Source organism: Miniopterus natalensis, chromosome 10, assembly GCF_054644295.1.
Source record: "Miniopterus natalensis isolate mMinNat1 chromosome 10, mMinNat1.hap1, whole genome shotgun sequence".
In the NCBI taxonomy this organism is placed as follows: Eukaryota; Metazoa; Chordata; class Mammalia; order Chiroptera; family Miniopteridae; genus Miniopterus; species Miniopterus natalensis.
In genome coordinates, this window is record NC_142090.1 from 17264497 (window position 1) to 17281920 (window position 17424).

The 17424-nt window shown below is 43.3% G+C and overlaps 1 protein-coding gene across 1 annotated transcript; it reads right to left on the bottom strand.

Annotated features, from left to right (window-relative positions):
* Window positions 1-4693: 4693 nt before the first annotated feature.
* On the bottom strand, window positions 4694-14990 carry GARIN1A (golgi associated RAB2 interactor 1A). The gene is made up of 5 exons (XM_087821389.1): window positions 14582-14990; window positions 13829-14013; window positions 12517-12766; window positions 9131-9249; window positions 4694-5063 (listed from the first exon to the last, which is right to left on the bottom strand). The coding sequence occupies exons 1-5, from the start codon at window positions 14732-14734 to the stop codon at window positions 4868-4870; spliced, it is 903 nt and encodes a 300-aa protein (XP_087677515.1). The 5' UTR covers window positions 14735-14990; the 3' UTR covers window positions 4694-4867.
* Between the last annotated feature and the right edge of the window lie 2434 nt (window positions 14991-17424).

Below are 17424 nucleotides of genomic sequence, written 5' to 3' on the forward strand. Positions count from 1 at the left end.
TGAGCCTGCAACCAAAAGGGTCGGTGATGACAACTGACAGGAATGGGCACAATGGGGACTGACCCCTCTGAGAAGAGGCCCAGATGGCATTGCCTTACTGCCCTCTGGCTTCGAGAATTACCTACCAGCTGCCCAGAGCTCATGCGAAGATGTTCTGGTCTTTACTTTTCTCATTTGTGAAGTGTCAAGTGATGGTTGTTGGCACCAATTCAACACCAACAGGAATCCTCAATTTGGGGTGTGGCCAAGAGGAAACTATTTAGTGCAATACATCACGGCTGTGGAACAGTTCAACTGTGACACAGCGTGTCTGTGAGGCAGCCCTGAGGCCAGCCTCTCCAGCTGCACTGCTCTGCTCCTCTCTGGTGACATATAGCTGACGTTGCAGCTTCCCCCAGGAAGAACAGCCTCGCAAATGATGACTCCAAATCCTCACAGTTTGATTGGTCCAAAAGGCGTGGTCCTGATTGGTCAGAATGAAGCTGCTCTGATTGGTTGGTGGAAGCGTTGATGGGATATAGCTGTGCAGCTCCAATTGGATGGGGAAGGCCTCAGCCCTATTGGTTGAAATAGGATCCCCCGGACTCCTTCATAAGGGCTCGCTGCAGCTGCGGCCAGTGGAGTGGCTCAGCTGGTTAGAGCAGCCTGATGTGCACCAAAAAAGGTTGTCGGGTAGATTCCTGGTCAAGGAGGCAAAGGATTAATGTTTCTCTTCTCTCTCTCCCCTCCTCTCTCTCCAAAAAATCAATAAAAACATATCCTCGGGTGAGGATTAAAAATTATATAGCCCTAGCCGGTTTGGCTCAGCTCCAGAGAGTAGGCCGGTCCATGGACTGAAGAGTCCCTGGTTCGATTCCAGCCAAGTGCTTGTACCTTGGTTGCAGGCTTGATCCCCGGCCCTGGTCAGGGCTCATGTGGGAGGCAACCAATAGATGTCTCTCTCTCTGTCTCTCTCTCTCTCTCTTTCTCTCTCTCCCTCCCCCTCGCTCCCTCCCTCCCCCCCTTCCCCTTTCTCTGAAAAGCAATGGGGGGGAAAATATCCTCAGGTGGCTATTAAAAATTATATATAGCTATATATAGGCTGGCTTAGATGGTAGAAACACAGTGCATGCAGGTAATTCATTGTAGGATTCTCCATGAAGTTTGCGTGAGAGGCCCCTGTGTAGAAATGACTGCTATGCTATGAGTTTTTTTGTTTTTGTTTTTTAATTTGAGCCGTTAGCCACCAGGAACCCTTTTCCATAGGTATCTTCTTTTTCTGGGTCCACAGACGTATAGTTCATAATAGCAGCTCTCTCACACAATTATGGAATCACATTAGATTGTAGATATGGAGACACTTTTTAAAATGCAAAGCATTTACAAATGTCATGTCCTGAGTACAAGTGAGTGACAATCCAGTACTGCTAGTGGCCACATTCTTCTTCCATTTAGATATGGCCCTTCAGTGGCAGTGAGGGGAGGGATGGATGTGACAGAGATTCCATTCCATCTTTGTGCAAGTCATTGTGCTTAACTGGAGACTCTAGGGGGTTTTAAAACAAATTCGGAGCAAACTCTGAATATTTCTTTGTATTTCATGGACACATGGTATGTTTCCAGTTACTACTCCAACAATTAACATTCAAAAACAGTGTTTTGTTTGGGGATAATTAAAATTTTAGTGATATTTTAATTAAAAATCCATATCTCCAATGGGGAAATGAATTGATTTATCCTAAGTTAGGCAGGAACCAGAGACAGAGCAAAAGCCACACTATCTCGTCTCACAATATCCCTAGATTGTTATATGTCTAGTTGCTTCAGGTTATATCTCTTGGCCTTAGCCTTAATACCTCTAAATGTTTGTTTTAAATGCATGTTTTATGAAGCTTTACCGCTTGCTGTGGTTGTTTCCTTCTTTTGAAACCATAGTCTTGATTTCTCAAGATTGACCCCTTGAGGAATTTTATTTTTTTTTTAAGCATGGTGAGGGAGACTTTGTCACCATAGGTACAGGTGTAAGGGAACTTTGCAGTGAGGGAGAGAGACTGGGCTCAACTCCGATCACAGCATGGACAAGTGGGAATTTACAGCTAAGGAGCAGGGTGGGGGCCAGTGGATGGAAAACAACTAAGAGGAAATATCAGGGGTAAAAGGGATTCTGGCTAAAGTGACCTAACAGGATCCTCGCTGAAGATGAGACCCCTTATGACCTGTGGTTCTGAAAGGTTATTAGTTAATCCCTTGGCACCCCCAAGATACAGGTCAGGACCCCCATTTCTACATATTCAGTGTCCCCAGGTTCTCTGCCACCTGTACCCACTCACTGTCTCATCAACACCACTGGAGTCTTAATTGAGCAGCTTATTATTTTTCTTAAGACTTACAAGAACATTCATGAAGCTTTAATCTCACCCCATCAAACATTTTAAGTGGGTTCATCTTGGTATTACTCCTTAAGGAAATTTTCTCTGAATTCCATTTCAGAAACCTTAAGATGCATTTCTACATTATTGGGGGGGATTGTTTTTGCAAATGTCACGTCCTGATGGGCTCTAATTGACTCTGGATAACAATCTTCTGTTTCTTTTCTCTTTTAAATGATGTATTGGCCATTAAAAGGTTTACCAATCCCTTATGTGGTGGTATTTTCATCTAAGAAATAGTCTGGAAAATTAATTTCAGGGATAAGTGCATTTAGCAAAGGCTATAGTTTCTTCCCCTGTATGGGGGGGGACAGTGTGGGGCAACCTCAGCTGGCTGTGGTAGACATTATTTATTTAACAGCCTTTGAGTGGGCGTCTGTAGGATCCAGGCACTGGAGGATACACACAAAAATAAGACGTCATGGGTGCGATGGTTGCCAACACAGCATCCCCTTTCCTGGGAACAGCACCACAGCAATTGGATGTCATGGTTGTAAACATAGGAAGTGACAGGCCAACCTGAGCCAAAGGGAATTCATTGAAAGACTATTGGGGGGTCTTGACAACAACCAGAAGTTAAGGGAACTGGGCTTGGGGGATAGGCAGGCCCCGAAAGAGAAGCAATAAGCTGGGTGGAAGCCCAGCAACTGTCACATAGCCAGAGCCACCTATCACATCTTTGTGGAGATGAGTGACATCTCTGCTCACTCAAGATATAAATTTCAAGAAGGGGCATCCAGTTAGCTAAGTCCATACAATGAATGGACCTGGAGGGTAACAGGAGGGGATGGTTAGTGAAACTAGGAAAGAGAGTTGACTAGAAGAGACTGCCACGAGAGGAGCAGTTTCCTTCTGTTAAGGGACACAGCCAGCCTTATGCAACTACAAGGGAGGGAATAATTGTCTGGATTCCTTTTTCTCTCTCCCTCTGACCTCCTGTCTGTACATGTCACTGGCCAAACCCACCTGGAAGCCATTAGCCTCTTCTGAGTTTAGCTTTTGGATGTCTCGCACCAGCAACAACAATGCTCAGCTTATTTGATTAGAACATGCCAAAAGAAAATTGTATTTTATTTTATTTTATTTATTTTATCCTCACTTGAGGATATTTTTTTCCATTGCTTTTCAGAGAAAGCGGAAGGGGGAGAGAAAGAGAGAGGGAGAAACATTGATGTGAGAGAGACACATCAGTTGGTTGCCTCCAGCATGCACCCTGACCAGGGCCGGGGATGGAACCTGCAACTGAGGTACATGCGCTTGGCCAGAATCGAACCTGGGACCACTCAGTCCACGGGCCGATGCTTTAACCCATGAAATAAAATATTTTTATTTTTTTATTAGAAGCAGGAAGAAACTCACAAACATTAGGCATCCTCTCAGCTCCGATGTTTTTTCTGACCCAATCTTGCCAGGATACACCACTCAGCCCAACTGAGGGTGCACCAGGGGAGAGCAGTCATGTTCCTTTTCCCTCCATCGCCCCCTTTCCTATAGTGTGAATCACAGGAAAGCAAGTCCGCCAGCCTTGATTTGCAGCCCAAGTGGCTCAAATTTCATGTCACCCTTAATGGTCTTCCTGTGTCTCTCAAACAGAGCTTGATATCTCTCTCATACCCTCCCTAAAGGCAGGAAACTTGTCCATCTGTCTTGCTCTCTCTAATATAATAGCATCAAGCACGGTGTCTGGCACCCAGCAGGAGCTTAATAAATGCCTACTCAATGTTGTGGTAGCATTTTCCAGGTAAATATTCCCCACTTGTTCAGAGGTTGGCCAGAGCCCCTGCCCTCTCCCTGATATGCACAGACACCATGTCTCCCAGTTTGCTTTCATTAGGTCTGGGTGGGAAGAGTCATATCAATGGGACTTCCAGTGATGGGTGGTCACCATCTTTCTGACCAGAAGCCATGTCTTCATTAGCAACCAAAGTTTGCATGGCCCGGGACATGACTTCATAGTTTTACAGTGGGGCAGTAAACACTCAATTTCTTGATTGAGGTGAGTGGAGCAACACAAAGGTATTTCCTAGTTGGCTGCCATCATTCTGAGGATTTCTTTCACAATGAACTTGGAGCAGCCTTGCCTGTTGTCCCCTCTCCCTTTGAAAGAAGAAGTTGGATTTCTCACCAGGCCCTTTCCTCTGGACTGACTTTCTTGGCTTTGCTTGGCTGCTTTGGGATTTTAACTGAGCAGAAGGAACTTTTTCCCATTTATTTTCCCAAGGAGTGAGCTCCTACTCCTAATCAGCCCCCCCCCCCCCGCTCCCCCCCATAACACACCCTACAACAATTAGGGGCTCACTCGGAGGTTTATTGGTGGAAGTGCAGAAGCACCTTGTTTTAAATACCATCTTACTTCTCCCACAGTCATTTGGCCCACAGTTGGAAAACAGCATTATGGGAAGTTGTAGCCAGTGCACTGACTAATGCCAGGAAGATCACTCTGGTTGGTTGGCTAGGAGTCAGGGTCCCAATAAGTTCTCTCCTAGGGAACTGGCTATAGGAACCCGCAGGAGGTGCTCGTCTGGATTCTCTTGTTCCCAGAGGCTGTGGCTTAAAGTGGCTCTGAAGGGTATATGCAAATTCACTGGAGATGCCACCGGCAAGGGTGTCTTGTAGCTGTTGGAATCCTTGATTTCAGTGGCAGTGTCTGTGTTTCTGTTGGAACCCAGGAATTTTGGGGTCATTGAAAACAATAAAAGAAAAAGAAAGCATTGTTAAAAATATAACTTAAAAACTGCTTTTTAATTATGTCTTTTCTAGTATGAGTGCCTTGAACACACATGTGAATACGGAAATGATTGGCAGTGAAAATACATATATATGCTATGATGTATCAAAGAAAGCCAAGCAGGAGGGAGGCTGGAGCTAAGGCTGTTCTGCTGAAGTGGAACAGAGACCCCTCCAAACCTTTAGCACTGCTTTTATGTGTTGAGAATCTAATATGCTATGATTCAAAGGCAAAATCTGAACCCACTGGGATATCCCTGATGCCTGCCTGGAGTCAGTATGAGTGCAAAGAAAACCTTCAGACAGTTCTCCAAAACAATAACAACTTAAAAAAATCACAACCGCTTAGTGTGTCTAGAAAAACACACGGTGTGGTCCTAGTTGGTTTTGCTCAGTGGTTAGAGCATCTGCCCTCGGACCAAAGGGTTTCAGGTTCGATTCTGGTCAAGGGCACGTACCTTGGTTGCAGGCTTGATTGTAGGCTCGGTCTCTTACATTGTTGTTTCTCTCTCTTTCTCTCTCTCTCTCTGAAAAAGCAATGGAAAAAACATCATTGGGTGAGGATTAGAAAAAAAAGAAAGAAAAACACAGTGTGGCTAAAATTTTGTAAAATTTTGATTCCAAGGGAAATTCATACTTATTTTAAATGAAAAAACAGAAACTACTTAAAAAGAAAAGAAAAATCCCTCACACTGAAACTATTCAGAGATAAATGCAGTGAGGTTTTTTTCTTTTCCTTGTTTTTAAGTGAAAATAATTTTGGAGTTACTTAGCTAGAGACTGGCAATGTGGTTGAATAATCTAAAAGACAAAAACAAAACAAAACAAACTCCGCAAACTGCCACAAAACATCTAGAAATTTAGATAAAATATAGTTAACATAATTTTAAATGCATTGTTGAACTCTCAAAAAGTAAAGAAGAATCCTAGGGACCAAAAATTAAAGACAAGTAAAATGTGAACTGAAGCTAGGGCTGCCCGAGGGACTTGCCAGTCTTGGTAACCAGGGCTTAGTGACACAGGAGATAAAATCTTGGGTCCTAGCAAGGTGGGGAGTTTACTGAGATATTTGCATAAATCCAGGACTTTCAAAGCACTTTCTTGGCAAAAGGGTACACTGGGAAGAAATCCATCCAGTGCCACAAACTCATCTCTATCAACCTGGATTCTGGGTCAAAAAGGAAGCCTCTTCTAAAAATTCTTATCTTTGGGCATGTCCTCACGCTGGTTTGAGGTCTGACATATGGTCCAAGAACTCCCAAGCTGAGAAACTAAAAAAGTTCTCCTGAGTCAGTAATAACTCTGAGGTACCTGACAGAAGCAAACTTACAATGGTCCTTTGGGATCTCCCCCCACCCCCAATTCAGGCAACATGAGTCCCACAGATAAAGGCCTGCTTGAGATAAGCTCACAATAAAAATGACAGTTACACAGCTACAGATAGCTCCAAGACCCACATGGTATCTGTATCTATGTGAGAGGAAGCAGAGAGAGGCCATGAGGCATTTGATGTACTTGAAAACAGGAGAGCTCCTCAATCTCCCACAGATTCTCAGTGGAAAGTGCAGCAGGCCAACTTGAGAAGAAGGAAACTGGAAGTAGGAAACTGGTAAAGTTGGAAGGGGCTGGAGCTGGATGTGCCTTACCAGCTCTCAAAACCATCAGAATACTCTCCCCTGCAGGACATGCCTTGCAGTAGGGAAAAACCACTGGAAATGGAATCCAACCTGAGTAGAACGGGAATGCTAGAGCGGAAGGAAAGAGCAAGGTCAGCTAAAGATAAGAGAAGGGAACACAGTCCCTGAAGATCATTAGCACTTCACAAAAATGACACAAGAGGGAGCACTAGAGACCAAACCAGAAAGCTACACTGACCCATCTGTCATCCCCCAAAGGGTCAGAAAAACCATGTCATAAAAATAAATTGCATCAGAAAAGGATAATCAAACTCCACACAAAATCAATGAAGATATGAAGTCTAATAAATCCTTACAAACAAGAAAAGCACACTATCAAAACGAGCTGCAAAACAAATGCAAACTGCAACCTAGCACTTCAAAATGAGCTAAAAGAAATTAAGAAAATGATAAAATACATGAAAGAACAAAAGAAGTCAGAATTTAAAATACTGATAAATGCTGACACAACTGAGAAAACAATTAGACATTCTTAAAAGAAACAACCATTATTTCCAAAACAAAGCCAGAAAGAACACAAGAGCAAACAAGCAAAGCACATGACGCCTTTGGAGAAATAGAGGGTTAAAAATGGAGAGTTTAAAGAATAAAAAAAACAGAGAAGGTGACATGTATATTAGACAAAGATGATCCAACATACAAATAATAAGAGCCCCCAAAGAAGAAAAGTTTACATTACAATTCAAGAAAACTATCTTGAAATTAGAAAGTAAAAAAAAGAAAGGTCTGGAAAGTACATATAAAGGCAGACCCTGATTGAGACAGAAAGCATTCAGGAAAGGATGTGTGGAGAGTCCTTTATATGAGCTGCAGCCTCTTTCCCCTCAAGCTAAAAGAGAGGGGCTTCCTGGGACCACCCAGAGAGCTTCTGCTGTGGTCCCTGGGGGCTGGGAGACTCAGTAGGTAGAGGTATAAAACATGGAGAGTGGGAGAGATGAGAGAATGGGCTTCTTTGGTGGTAAAGTGAAGAGAAGTTGCTCTGTGTCCTAGAAGCACGGTCCTCCTCTCCAATGGCCAAATTCTGGGAGGATATTACCTGAGGACCAGATGCAGACAGCATGAGAGAGAGAGAGAGAGAGAGAGCACCAGCCTGGAGCCATTGTAAACTCTACCCTTAAGGGGTGAGGGGACTCTGACAGCTAGTGCCTGTATAGCAAGAACCCTTGCAGAGCCAGGGCCTGGGAGGGGTTCTGGCCAGATGAAAGGAAGGTCTCACAGCACCACCAGAGTTGCAGTCAGGGGAGCCAGGTAGGGGACTTTAAAGAATCCAAGAAAGTACCTAAGAAAAAAAATCAGCTTTAAAATCAGGAAACAGAAGGAGAGGAGTAGTGACTCTGAGGGGCCGCCTTAACATGGGACCAGGCTGAGGGGAGGGACATGTGATCAGCTCAGAGTTTTTAAGCAGTGGACTTTTAAATTTCAGAATCGATGCTGCTTTTGCTATTTAAAGGGACCAAATGACCTTTTATATTATAAGAGGGAGTCCACATGCTATGGGGCCTGCCCAGAAAACCATCTTTTACTCAGGTAAGAGGACAATTTCACCCACTGAAAAAGTTATAAAGGAAGACAAAAATAAATTTGCATTTAGATGATACCCCAAAATTGAACTTGTTCAACATATTGGCTGCACGATCTTGCTTTGGGTTTCCATTACTCATTAAAGAAAGAATCTACTACAATTACTTAGTGAATTAGTAAAACTTTAGAGCCAACGGTGGTCTCCCCTCTAGGTTACTCTCTTGTCTGTTTTACAGAAGAGATAGATGAAGCAAAGAGAACTCAGGATTATCTTATTCAAAGGACCCTTGTGAGCTGGGAATGGAGACAGTTAATATCTAACTCCACAAACCTGCTTTATTAGCTTACCCTCATTCCTTCTACTGAGCACCTTCCATATGAAAACACTGGGGTTTGCCTAGAATATCCAGATCAATCAGCCACAGACCCTGTTTTCAAGGACAGGCTTACAATAACATTAAGGGGAAAGTCATACGCATAACTGTCTAAAATAAAAATAATAAAAGAACTGCGCCTGGGGGTGTGTGGCTAAGTGGTTGACCGTTGACCCATGAACAGGGAGAGATCACTGCTCCATTCCCAGTAGGGGGTCTGCAGAAGGAGGTGATTCTCATCATTGATGTTTTTATCTCTCTCTGAAATCAACTAAAACATTACCAAAATTATTAAGAATAAATAAACAAACAAACTTTGATAGGTTGTCAGAAGGTGTCACTGACCCCACCCATGACTATGCTGTGGGAAGGGGTACTGGAGCTGCCTGCACAGCGGACTTACCTGTCTGCTGTGAGCTGGAACCTTCTTGGGAAATGTGAGAAACTGCTGCTGATCTGCGTGGCTTCCAACAGCATGAAGTTTTCACTGGGCTGGGAGGATAACGAGAGGCTGCTTTCAGTCTAGATAGAGAAATTTATTGTCAGATGACCAGATCTGCTCCATGATAGTTCTTGGCCTCCTCTGGCCAGAACCTTGAAGGAACTCACTTGAGTCTTCCAGCCTAGTCCTGGGAACCTGTTCCTTAAACGTTAAGCCCTAGAATCAGCAGACAGAAAATGAGGCCCTAGGCAGGATCACTTCCTCTCTCTAATGGGCTGCTGTAGCTACTCTGCCCAGGGCACCAGATCTGAACATTAAGAACCAGAGCAGTAGGACTATAAAAGCTGACTTTTGAAGTCCGTGATGGCGTACCTAAATCACACAACTTGAAAGGAGGAAAGTGTTTAATAAGAGTCTGAAATCTGAAGGTTTTAGGCAATTCAGTCTATCACGCTTTTGCTTCCTGTGCCCCTACCCTAAGCAGGTCATGGGAAAGCCTTCTGTGTGTCAAGAAAGAAAGAAAAAAAAAAGCCTTAAATAAACTCAAAGGAGAAAGCTGATCCTTGGGGGAAATATTGCAAAAACTTGTGATTAAAGGGTTAAAATTCTTGATGTATAAAAAGCTTTATTTTACAAATGAATTTAGAAAAACACAAGGCTGCCAATAGGAAAATAGCCAAAGAACAAACCAGATACTGCATAAAGAAAGAAAAAAGTGTTCAAACTCGTTGAAAATCAAAGACATGACATTTTTTTTAACATATGATTATTAGAAAAAAATTTTAGCTTTAAAATTCTCAATTGTGATAAAGATACAGTGATACAGAACCCATATTATTGGCAAGAGTAGAATTTGGTATGAACTTTCTGGAAATAATCTGGCAATATGTATTATAAAAAAACCTTAAAAATATTCATACTATTTGAATTCTACTTTTATTTTACTTTTTGTTTTTTTTATTGATTTTAGAGAGAGAGGAAGGGAGAGGGAGAGAGAGATAGAAACATTGATGGGAGAGAGAAACATAGATCAGCTGCCTTCTGCATGCCCCCTACTGGGAATTGAGGCTACAACCAGGGCATGTGCTCCGTCAAGGAACCAAAGTGGTAGTCTCTTGGTTCATGGGTCCAACGCTCAACCACTGAGCCACGTCAGCCCAGCTGAATTCTACTTTTAAAAATCTATTCTGAGCCTGGCTGGTGTGGCCCAGCGGTTGAATGTCGACCTATGGATACAGGAGATCGTGGTTCAATTCCTGGCCAGGGAACATGCCTGAGTTTTGCACTCCATCCCCAATAGGGGGCGCGCAGGAAGCATATGATCAACAACTCTCTCATCATTGATGTTTCTCTCTCTCTCTCTCTCTCTCTCTCCCCCTTTCTCTCTGAAATCAATAAAGACATATTTAAAAAAAAAGAATCTATTCTGAGAAAACAAACCTTGGACAATACCTATAAATGCTTATTTTACCATTGCATACAATGATGAAAAATTAGAAATAACTCTAAGTATCTGATTTTAGGGGAATGAAATAAATTTTAATTCATTTGTACAAGTGAATAGCATGAATGATATGATGTGTATAAAGAGCTTTTAAAACTTTCTTCTTCTTTCTCTTTCTTTCTTTCTTTCTTTCTTTCTTTCTTTCTTTCTTTCTTTCTTTCTTTCTTTCTTTCTTTCTTTCTTTCTTTCTTCGATGGGGGGGGGCAGGCAGGCAGAGAGAGAGAGAAGCACTGCTTTGCTGCTCCGCTTCCTTATGCACTCATTGGTTGCTTCTTGTACGTGCCCTGACCTGAGATTGAACCTGCAACCTTGGCATATGGGGATGAAGTTCTAACCAACTGAGCTACCCAGCCAGAGCCACAAAGAGATTTTAAAAGAAATGGATCCCAGCCCTAACTAGTTTTGCTCAGTGGTTAGAGTGTCGGCCTGCGGACTGAAGGGTCCTGAATTTGACTCTGGCCAAGGGCACGTACCTTGCTCGCAGGCTCGATCCCTGGCCCTGGTCAGGGAACATGCAGGAGGCAACCAATCGATGTGTCTCTCTCACATCAGTGTTTCTCCCTCCCTCCCTCCCTCCCTCTCTCTCTCTCCCCCTCCCCCTTCTATTCTTTCTGAAAAGCAATGGGAAAAGTGTCCTTGGGTGAGGATTGAAAAAATAAAAGAAATGGATCTCAGACAAGAAAAAGCTAAAGGAGTTCATCACCACCAAACCAGTATTACAAGAAATGTTAAAAGGACTTCTCTATGAAGAAGAGAATAAAAGATAAAAAACATGTATAAAATGGCAGTAACTACATACCTGTCAACAATTACTTTATTTACTTATTTTTTTTAACAATTACTTTAAATGCTCCTATGAAAAGACATAGGATGGCTGAATGGAAGAGAAAACAAGATCTATATATATGCTGTCTACAGGAGACCCACTTCAGATTGAAAGACACACACACAGCCCGGCCGGGTGTGGCTCAGCGGTTGAGCGTCGACCTAGGATCCAGGTGATCGGGGTTCGATTCCCGGTCAGGGCACATGCCCGGGTTTCGGGCTGGATCCCCAGTCAGAGGCGTGCAGGAGGCAGCCGATCAATGACTCTCTCATCATTGATGATTCTCTCTCTCCCTCTCCCTCCCTCTCTCTGAAATCAATAAAGATATATTAAAAAAAAAAAAGTACAAATTGGCAGTTACAAAATAGTCATGAGGATGTAAAGTACACCATAGGAAATATATTCAATAATATTATAATAAATATGTACGGTGCCAGTAGGGTACTAGACTTATTGGGGAGAGCACTTCATAAGTTATAAAAACATCTAACCACTATACTGTACACCTGACACTAATATAATATTGACTATCAACTGTAATTGAAAAAATTTTTAATGAAAAAACGTTTATGATATAATCTAAATTGAAAAAAGCAACATCTAAAAATATATATTTAATGTCCTCAGATACATAAATTAAAAATAATTTGAAATGAGAGACTAGAAGGGAATATGCCAACTGTTCCAATTGATTGCTTGAAGCTGAAGAAATATGGGGGTGATTTTTCTGTAATTTTCTGATTTTCTTAAGTGAGCATTATTCCTTTAGGATACTGAAAAAAAGAGCAAAACACCTGAAAATACTTTTAAGTGAGTTAAGTAGCTTATAGCTTTTTTAGCAAAATTAAATTAATTTGCTCTAATTGGTGTGTGCAGATCACTGACCCTTGAAAATGGTCTTCTCATCCCCCCAAGGACACTAGACTTTAATATTCATCAATCCTCACTAGGGGAGACAGTGTACCTCCAGTCCCCTTCCCCCCTCCCTAGAGATCTTGGCAGAAGGGTATCACTTACTGTTATTTTAGTGGAGCTGCTGGACATCTTGGGCACCAGGCAGTGAGTGAACCGGATTCTCGGGTCTTTGGTGGTGATGGACAGACCTTTCTGCAGAATTTTCACCAAGCGGATCCAGAATTGAAACACAGTCTCTGGGTGTTTTTCGTGGAGCCTCATGTAGTAAATCTTTTCAGTCACTGTCCTAATCCGCAGGATGCGTTGGAGCCGGTCACAGATTTGTAGCTCCACAAACTTCAGGGGGAGAATCCTGGACACAATCAGGAAATTCCCATAGTGGAGGAGCCCAGGATTGGAATCAACCATGCTGGTGCCTACCTAGAACTTGGCTCAACCTCACTCGGCTTCCACCTCTGCTTGGGAGATGTGCAAGGGAGAGGGCTTGTGGCCTGAGAGTGGAATGATTACAAAAACCAACTCTTCTCTGATTTCCAGGGCCTTAGTTATTAAAGAATCTGCCCACATCAATAACAAAGGCTGATAATTGGTGTAGAATCTCTCTTTTAATCTTTCAACAACCCTTTGATGAAGGAAAGATAAGTATTATTAATTCCATTTTATAGATTTTGAAACTGAGGCTTAGAGAAGCTAAGCAATTTGCCCAAGTTTAGATATATATTTTTAAGTTATTGATTTTTAGAGGGAGAGAGGAAAGGAGAAACATGGATTTGCTGTTCCACTTACTTATGCATTCATTGGTCGCTTCTTGTAGTGCCCTGACTGGGGATCAAACCTGCAACCTTCGGGTATCAGGATGACATTCTAACCAACTGAGCTACCCAGCCAGGGCTGCCCTAGTTTAGCTTTTTTTTTTCCCTTCTAAAATTATTTATTTATGTACTTATTTATGTATTTATTTATTTCAAGTTTATATCTTAAGTAGGAACTGGGACTAAGGTTTTCTTACTCCATTTCCAGGTCCCCTTTGCCCTGTATCCTGATGAACTCTGTTGAAAGAGTAAGAAGGGTGGATGTCTCCTGTATGCCCAGTATTATTTTTTCAATCTCAACACCTCATATCCCATTTGGCTTTCACACACCTCATTTATTTTTTTTTGAACCCTCCTAAGTCTTTATTGGCAAAATAAAAACGAAAGCCAAAATCCTCAAAAACTAGGCTGAGACTGACTGATAGTCTACCCATAGCACAAAACACAGTGCTTGATCAATATAGACACTAAATAAATACTTGTTAAATGAATGAGTGATGTTCTACAGTTTGTATACCAAGGAACACTGTCCTTTCTTACTGTCTAAAGCCCCGCTACAAACAATGCACCCCTTCTGGCCCCTCCCTGAGGCCTTTCTTTACCTGCTGAGGGTGATGACTGGAGCGCAGTCAGGTGTGTTCCAGGTGGAAAACTGACCCTGGGGCCAGGTGACGTTGGCCATCAGGAGGATGTTGGGGAGTGGCAAGGAGGGCACTGAGGAGGTTACCCCAAGGATCACGGTGGTCGACCCTTCATAGACATTTATCCAATTCCCGGGCTTAGTGACCTAGAAATCAGCCCCAAGTACTTGGGTCAGAGAAGTAGAAGACAAGAGTGGAAGGATACAGGTGCTAGAAAGCAGCACTTCAGCTTAGTGACAAGCTTGGAGCACCTGTGATTCTCGTACATGTGCAGCACACTGGGCTGGGACATGACCTGCATCACCCTTTTTGTGGATTTCCCCAAATAGACAAGCTCATTGGCAACAGGGATGCTGTGTTGCCCTTCTTCACGTCCTCTGCATCATCTCACTTTAAAAGGATGCACTAAGAAAAAGCTGAGTGGCATTGAAATTTTATTCTTTCATCCTCTGGTAGAAGAAGCCAGCACAGGTTTCTAATGGTCTGGAAGGGAGATTGTGCAAAGAAAGTTCCAGAAGGGGAGGAAAGTGAGGAAAACCCCATAATGCAATAGGCACAAACAGGTGAGCTTGAGGCCCAGATCCTCTGCTTTCTCTAGCTGGAATTGTTTTTCTCCTCCCCAGGGCTTTGAAAGGCCACAGCATTTTTGGACCAACCTCTGGAAACAGGTTTTGGAAAGGGAAAGAGAGCTGGCTCTGAGCTGCACAAGGGTACCTGGATAAAGTTGCTTTCAAACACCACAGAGTTGGAGAACAAGTTGAATTCTGGAGAACGAATCAGTTGACAAAGAAGGCCATCTTCCACCCCAAGTTCCACTCCAGGGCCTGGTTCCTTGACCTCAGGAGGGAGGCCCCTAATTTTACTCATTGGGTCTTAGGAAGAACGGGCTGGGGAACATCCCTGGGGCTCCACACAGACCCAGCCCAACTACAAGGTGTTGGTGTGACCACTGTTTCCCCCCCCACCTCCACAGTTCCACCCCCCCTCCTGATTTACAGGCTGTCCTCCAGGCCTGGACAGCCGGCCTGCCGGCTCACAATGGCAGGAATGACATCAGGAATGTGGTGGCAACTACAGGAAAGGGGGAAAAAGAAGAGGAAAGGAAGAATTAAGGAGGAGCAAGGCTTTCTCTCCCTTTTCTTCCTATTAACTAGTAGTAATGAAGCCTGTTCCATTTTTCTCTCAATCTCCCTGCAAACACGAGGAAAATGACTCTCCCGAGGTTACGCCGAGACAGCAGTGAGCTGGCCAGAGCAGCAAGGAAGGCTCTGGAGAAACCCATGGCCTTTGATCCACCCTCACAGGGAAGCCTCTCACAGACTTGCTTTGTAAGTGTAACCTGTGCCTGAATAAGAATTACCTCAGGGGTGAAAAAGCTCATTATTGACGTATTTTGTTCTGTTGCATTTTGAAGAGTCCATGAAAAAGAAAAAAAAATCATGATGTTGAAAAAAGGGCTGCATGCTGGGAATCAACCACCAATTAGTTCAGTGATACTAAGTCACTGAGTTTCCTTCCTTTTCCTCTAGTAAAATAAAAAGGTGGCACCAGAGTTAAGGCCTCAAGTTAATAATCAGTAGAGATTTAAAATTTGTACTTGGGATTTTCTAAACGTGCTGTGCCAAAGCTCATCTCCATGCCCTTGCTCACTGATCGCTCTACTGGGAAACTCTTCCCTCACTTGACCACTTATTTATTTTAAAAAATTCAGATCCTGGCCCTGGCCAGTGTGTCTCCGTTGGCTGAGTGCCATCCCCTGCACCAAAAGGTCGCTGCTGGTCTGATTCCCAGTCAGGACACATTCCAGGTTGTGGGTTGGTCAGGGTGAGTACGGGAGCAATAGATCGATGTTTCTCTCTCATGTTGATGTTTCTCTCTCTTTCTCCCCTCCCTTTCCTCTCTCTAAAAAAAAAGAAAAAAGAAAAAAAAGAAATTCAGATCCTCTAAGAAGCTTTTCCTTGACTTTCACCTTCTACCTGCAAATTTTATGTACCCACTGTCCTACACACATTCTATCATAGAACCAGGAAACGTTATTTGTTTACATGCGTCTCTCCCTACTATCTCATGTATGTTATCTGAGGTAGGCAGTGATGAGATAGATCTTAGTTCAGTGCTTGCTACCAATAGGTGCTATAAGCAATGTATCAGGATAGGCCAAGTTATGCTGCAGTAACAAAAACCCCAAACCGCCCAGCCAACGTGGCTCAGCTATTGAATAGCATGGACCTCTGTTCCAGGGGATCGTGGTTTGATTCCCAGTCAGGGCACATGCCTGGGTGGTGGGTTAGATCCCAGTGGGGGGCATGCAGGAGGCAGCCAATCTATGACTCTCTCATTGATGTTTCTCTCTCTCTCCTTCTCTCTTCTTCTCTCTGAAATCAATAAAGATATATTTTAGAAAATAATAAAATAAAACAACAAAACCCCCAAACCTCAGTAGCTTAACACAACAAAGGTTTCTCATTTACACCTCATGTTCATCAGGGATCAGTTGGGGGCTCTGCTCCATGGCATGCCTGCTCTACGATCTACCCTAATGGAACAGTTTCATTTGGAGCATTGCTGGTCACTATGGAGGAAGGAAAAAGAGATTTTTGAACCAGTGCTTAAATGTTCCAACCTAGAATTGATACAAGTCACTTCTTGGTCCCATCCAACCACAAAGGGGTCAGGAAGTACAATTCTATCATGTGCCTGGAAGGCAAGGGCAGAAATATTTGGAGAACATTAACGACTACCACTAATGACCTGCTAGTCAATAATCCTTCAGCTCACTATCCCTCCTGCAGGTGGAATATGTTCACTGTACCTCCTTCAAAGGAGAGAACACAAGAATTCCATTCAGCCACACCACCAAGCTCAAATTCAAGAATCTGAGTGATGCATAGTAGTTTCTAGACCAGTTTCAGATGTGGCTTGAGATGGAGATCTACAAACTAAAAAGATGAGCCGCCCGGCTGGTGTAGCTCAGCGGTTCAGCATCGACCCAGCATCCAGGTGATCGAGGTTCAATTCCCAGTCAGGGCACATGCCCGGGTTGCGGGCTCGATCCCCAGTTGGGGGCGTGCAGGCGACAGCTGATCAATGACTCTCTCATCATTGATGTTTCTATCTCTCTATCCTTCTCCCTTCCTACGAAATCAATAAAGATTAAAAAAAAATTAAAAATGAGCCATGTGCCCCCACACATCTCATATATAATGGTGGAATAGGGACAGGATAAATGCAGCAGGGGGAGGGAGAAGAGTGGGAGACACAGCAGCCTAGCAATTATGATGCTCCACTGAGCAGGTGTGAGGAAGGTAAAGGAATTCCCTTGGTTAGGGCCCCATTCTGCTTCCTGGGAGTGCATCCTTATAGGTAACTTGTTTTAAGCTACTGGGATTTTAGTAGTTTTTAGGGTTGCTGCAGCATAACCTAACCTAATTTGTCCTTGACTAAGATTGGAATCTAGGGGGCAGTGTTGCAATAAAAACAAACAAACCACATCCCACAGAACCTTTAGTATGTGTGACTTTAACTTATTAGGAAGGCAGCAAAGAGATATTGGAGGC

What these genes read in the sequence shown, in the direction of transcription:
- GARIN1A (XM_087821389.1), bottom strand. Translation starts at nt 14,734, where the DNA reads ATGAGTAAAATTAGGGGCCTCCCTCCTGAGGTCAAGGAACCAGGCCCT. An exon ending in CCAGTCATCACCCTCAGCAG is followed by an intron (nt 12,767 to 13,828) that starts GTAAAGAAAGGC and finishes GATTGTGTCCAG; the next exon opens with GATTCTCCCCCTGAAGTTTG. An exon ending in TTCCAGCTCACAGCAGACAG is followed by an intron (nt 5,064 to 9,130) that starts GTAAGTCCGCTG and finishes GGGTTCCAACAG; the next exon opens with AAACACAGACACTGCCACTG.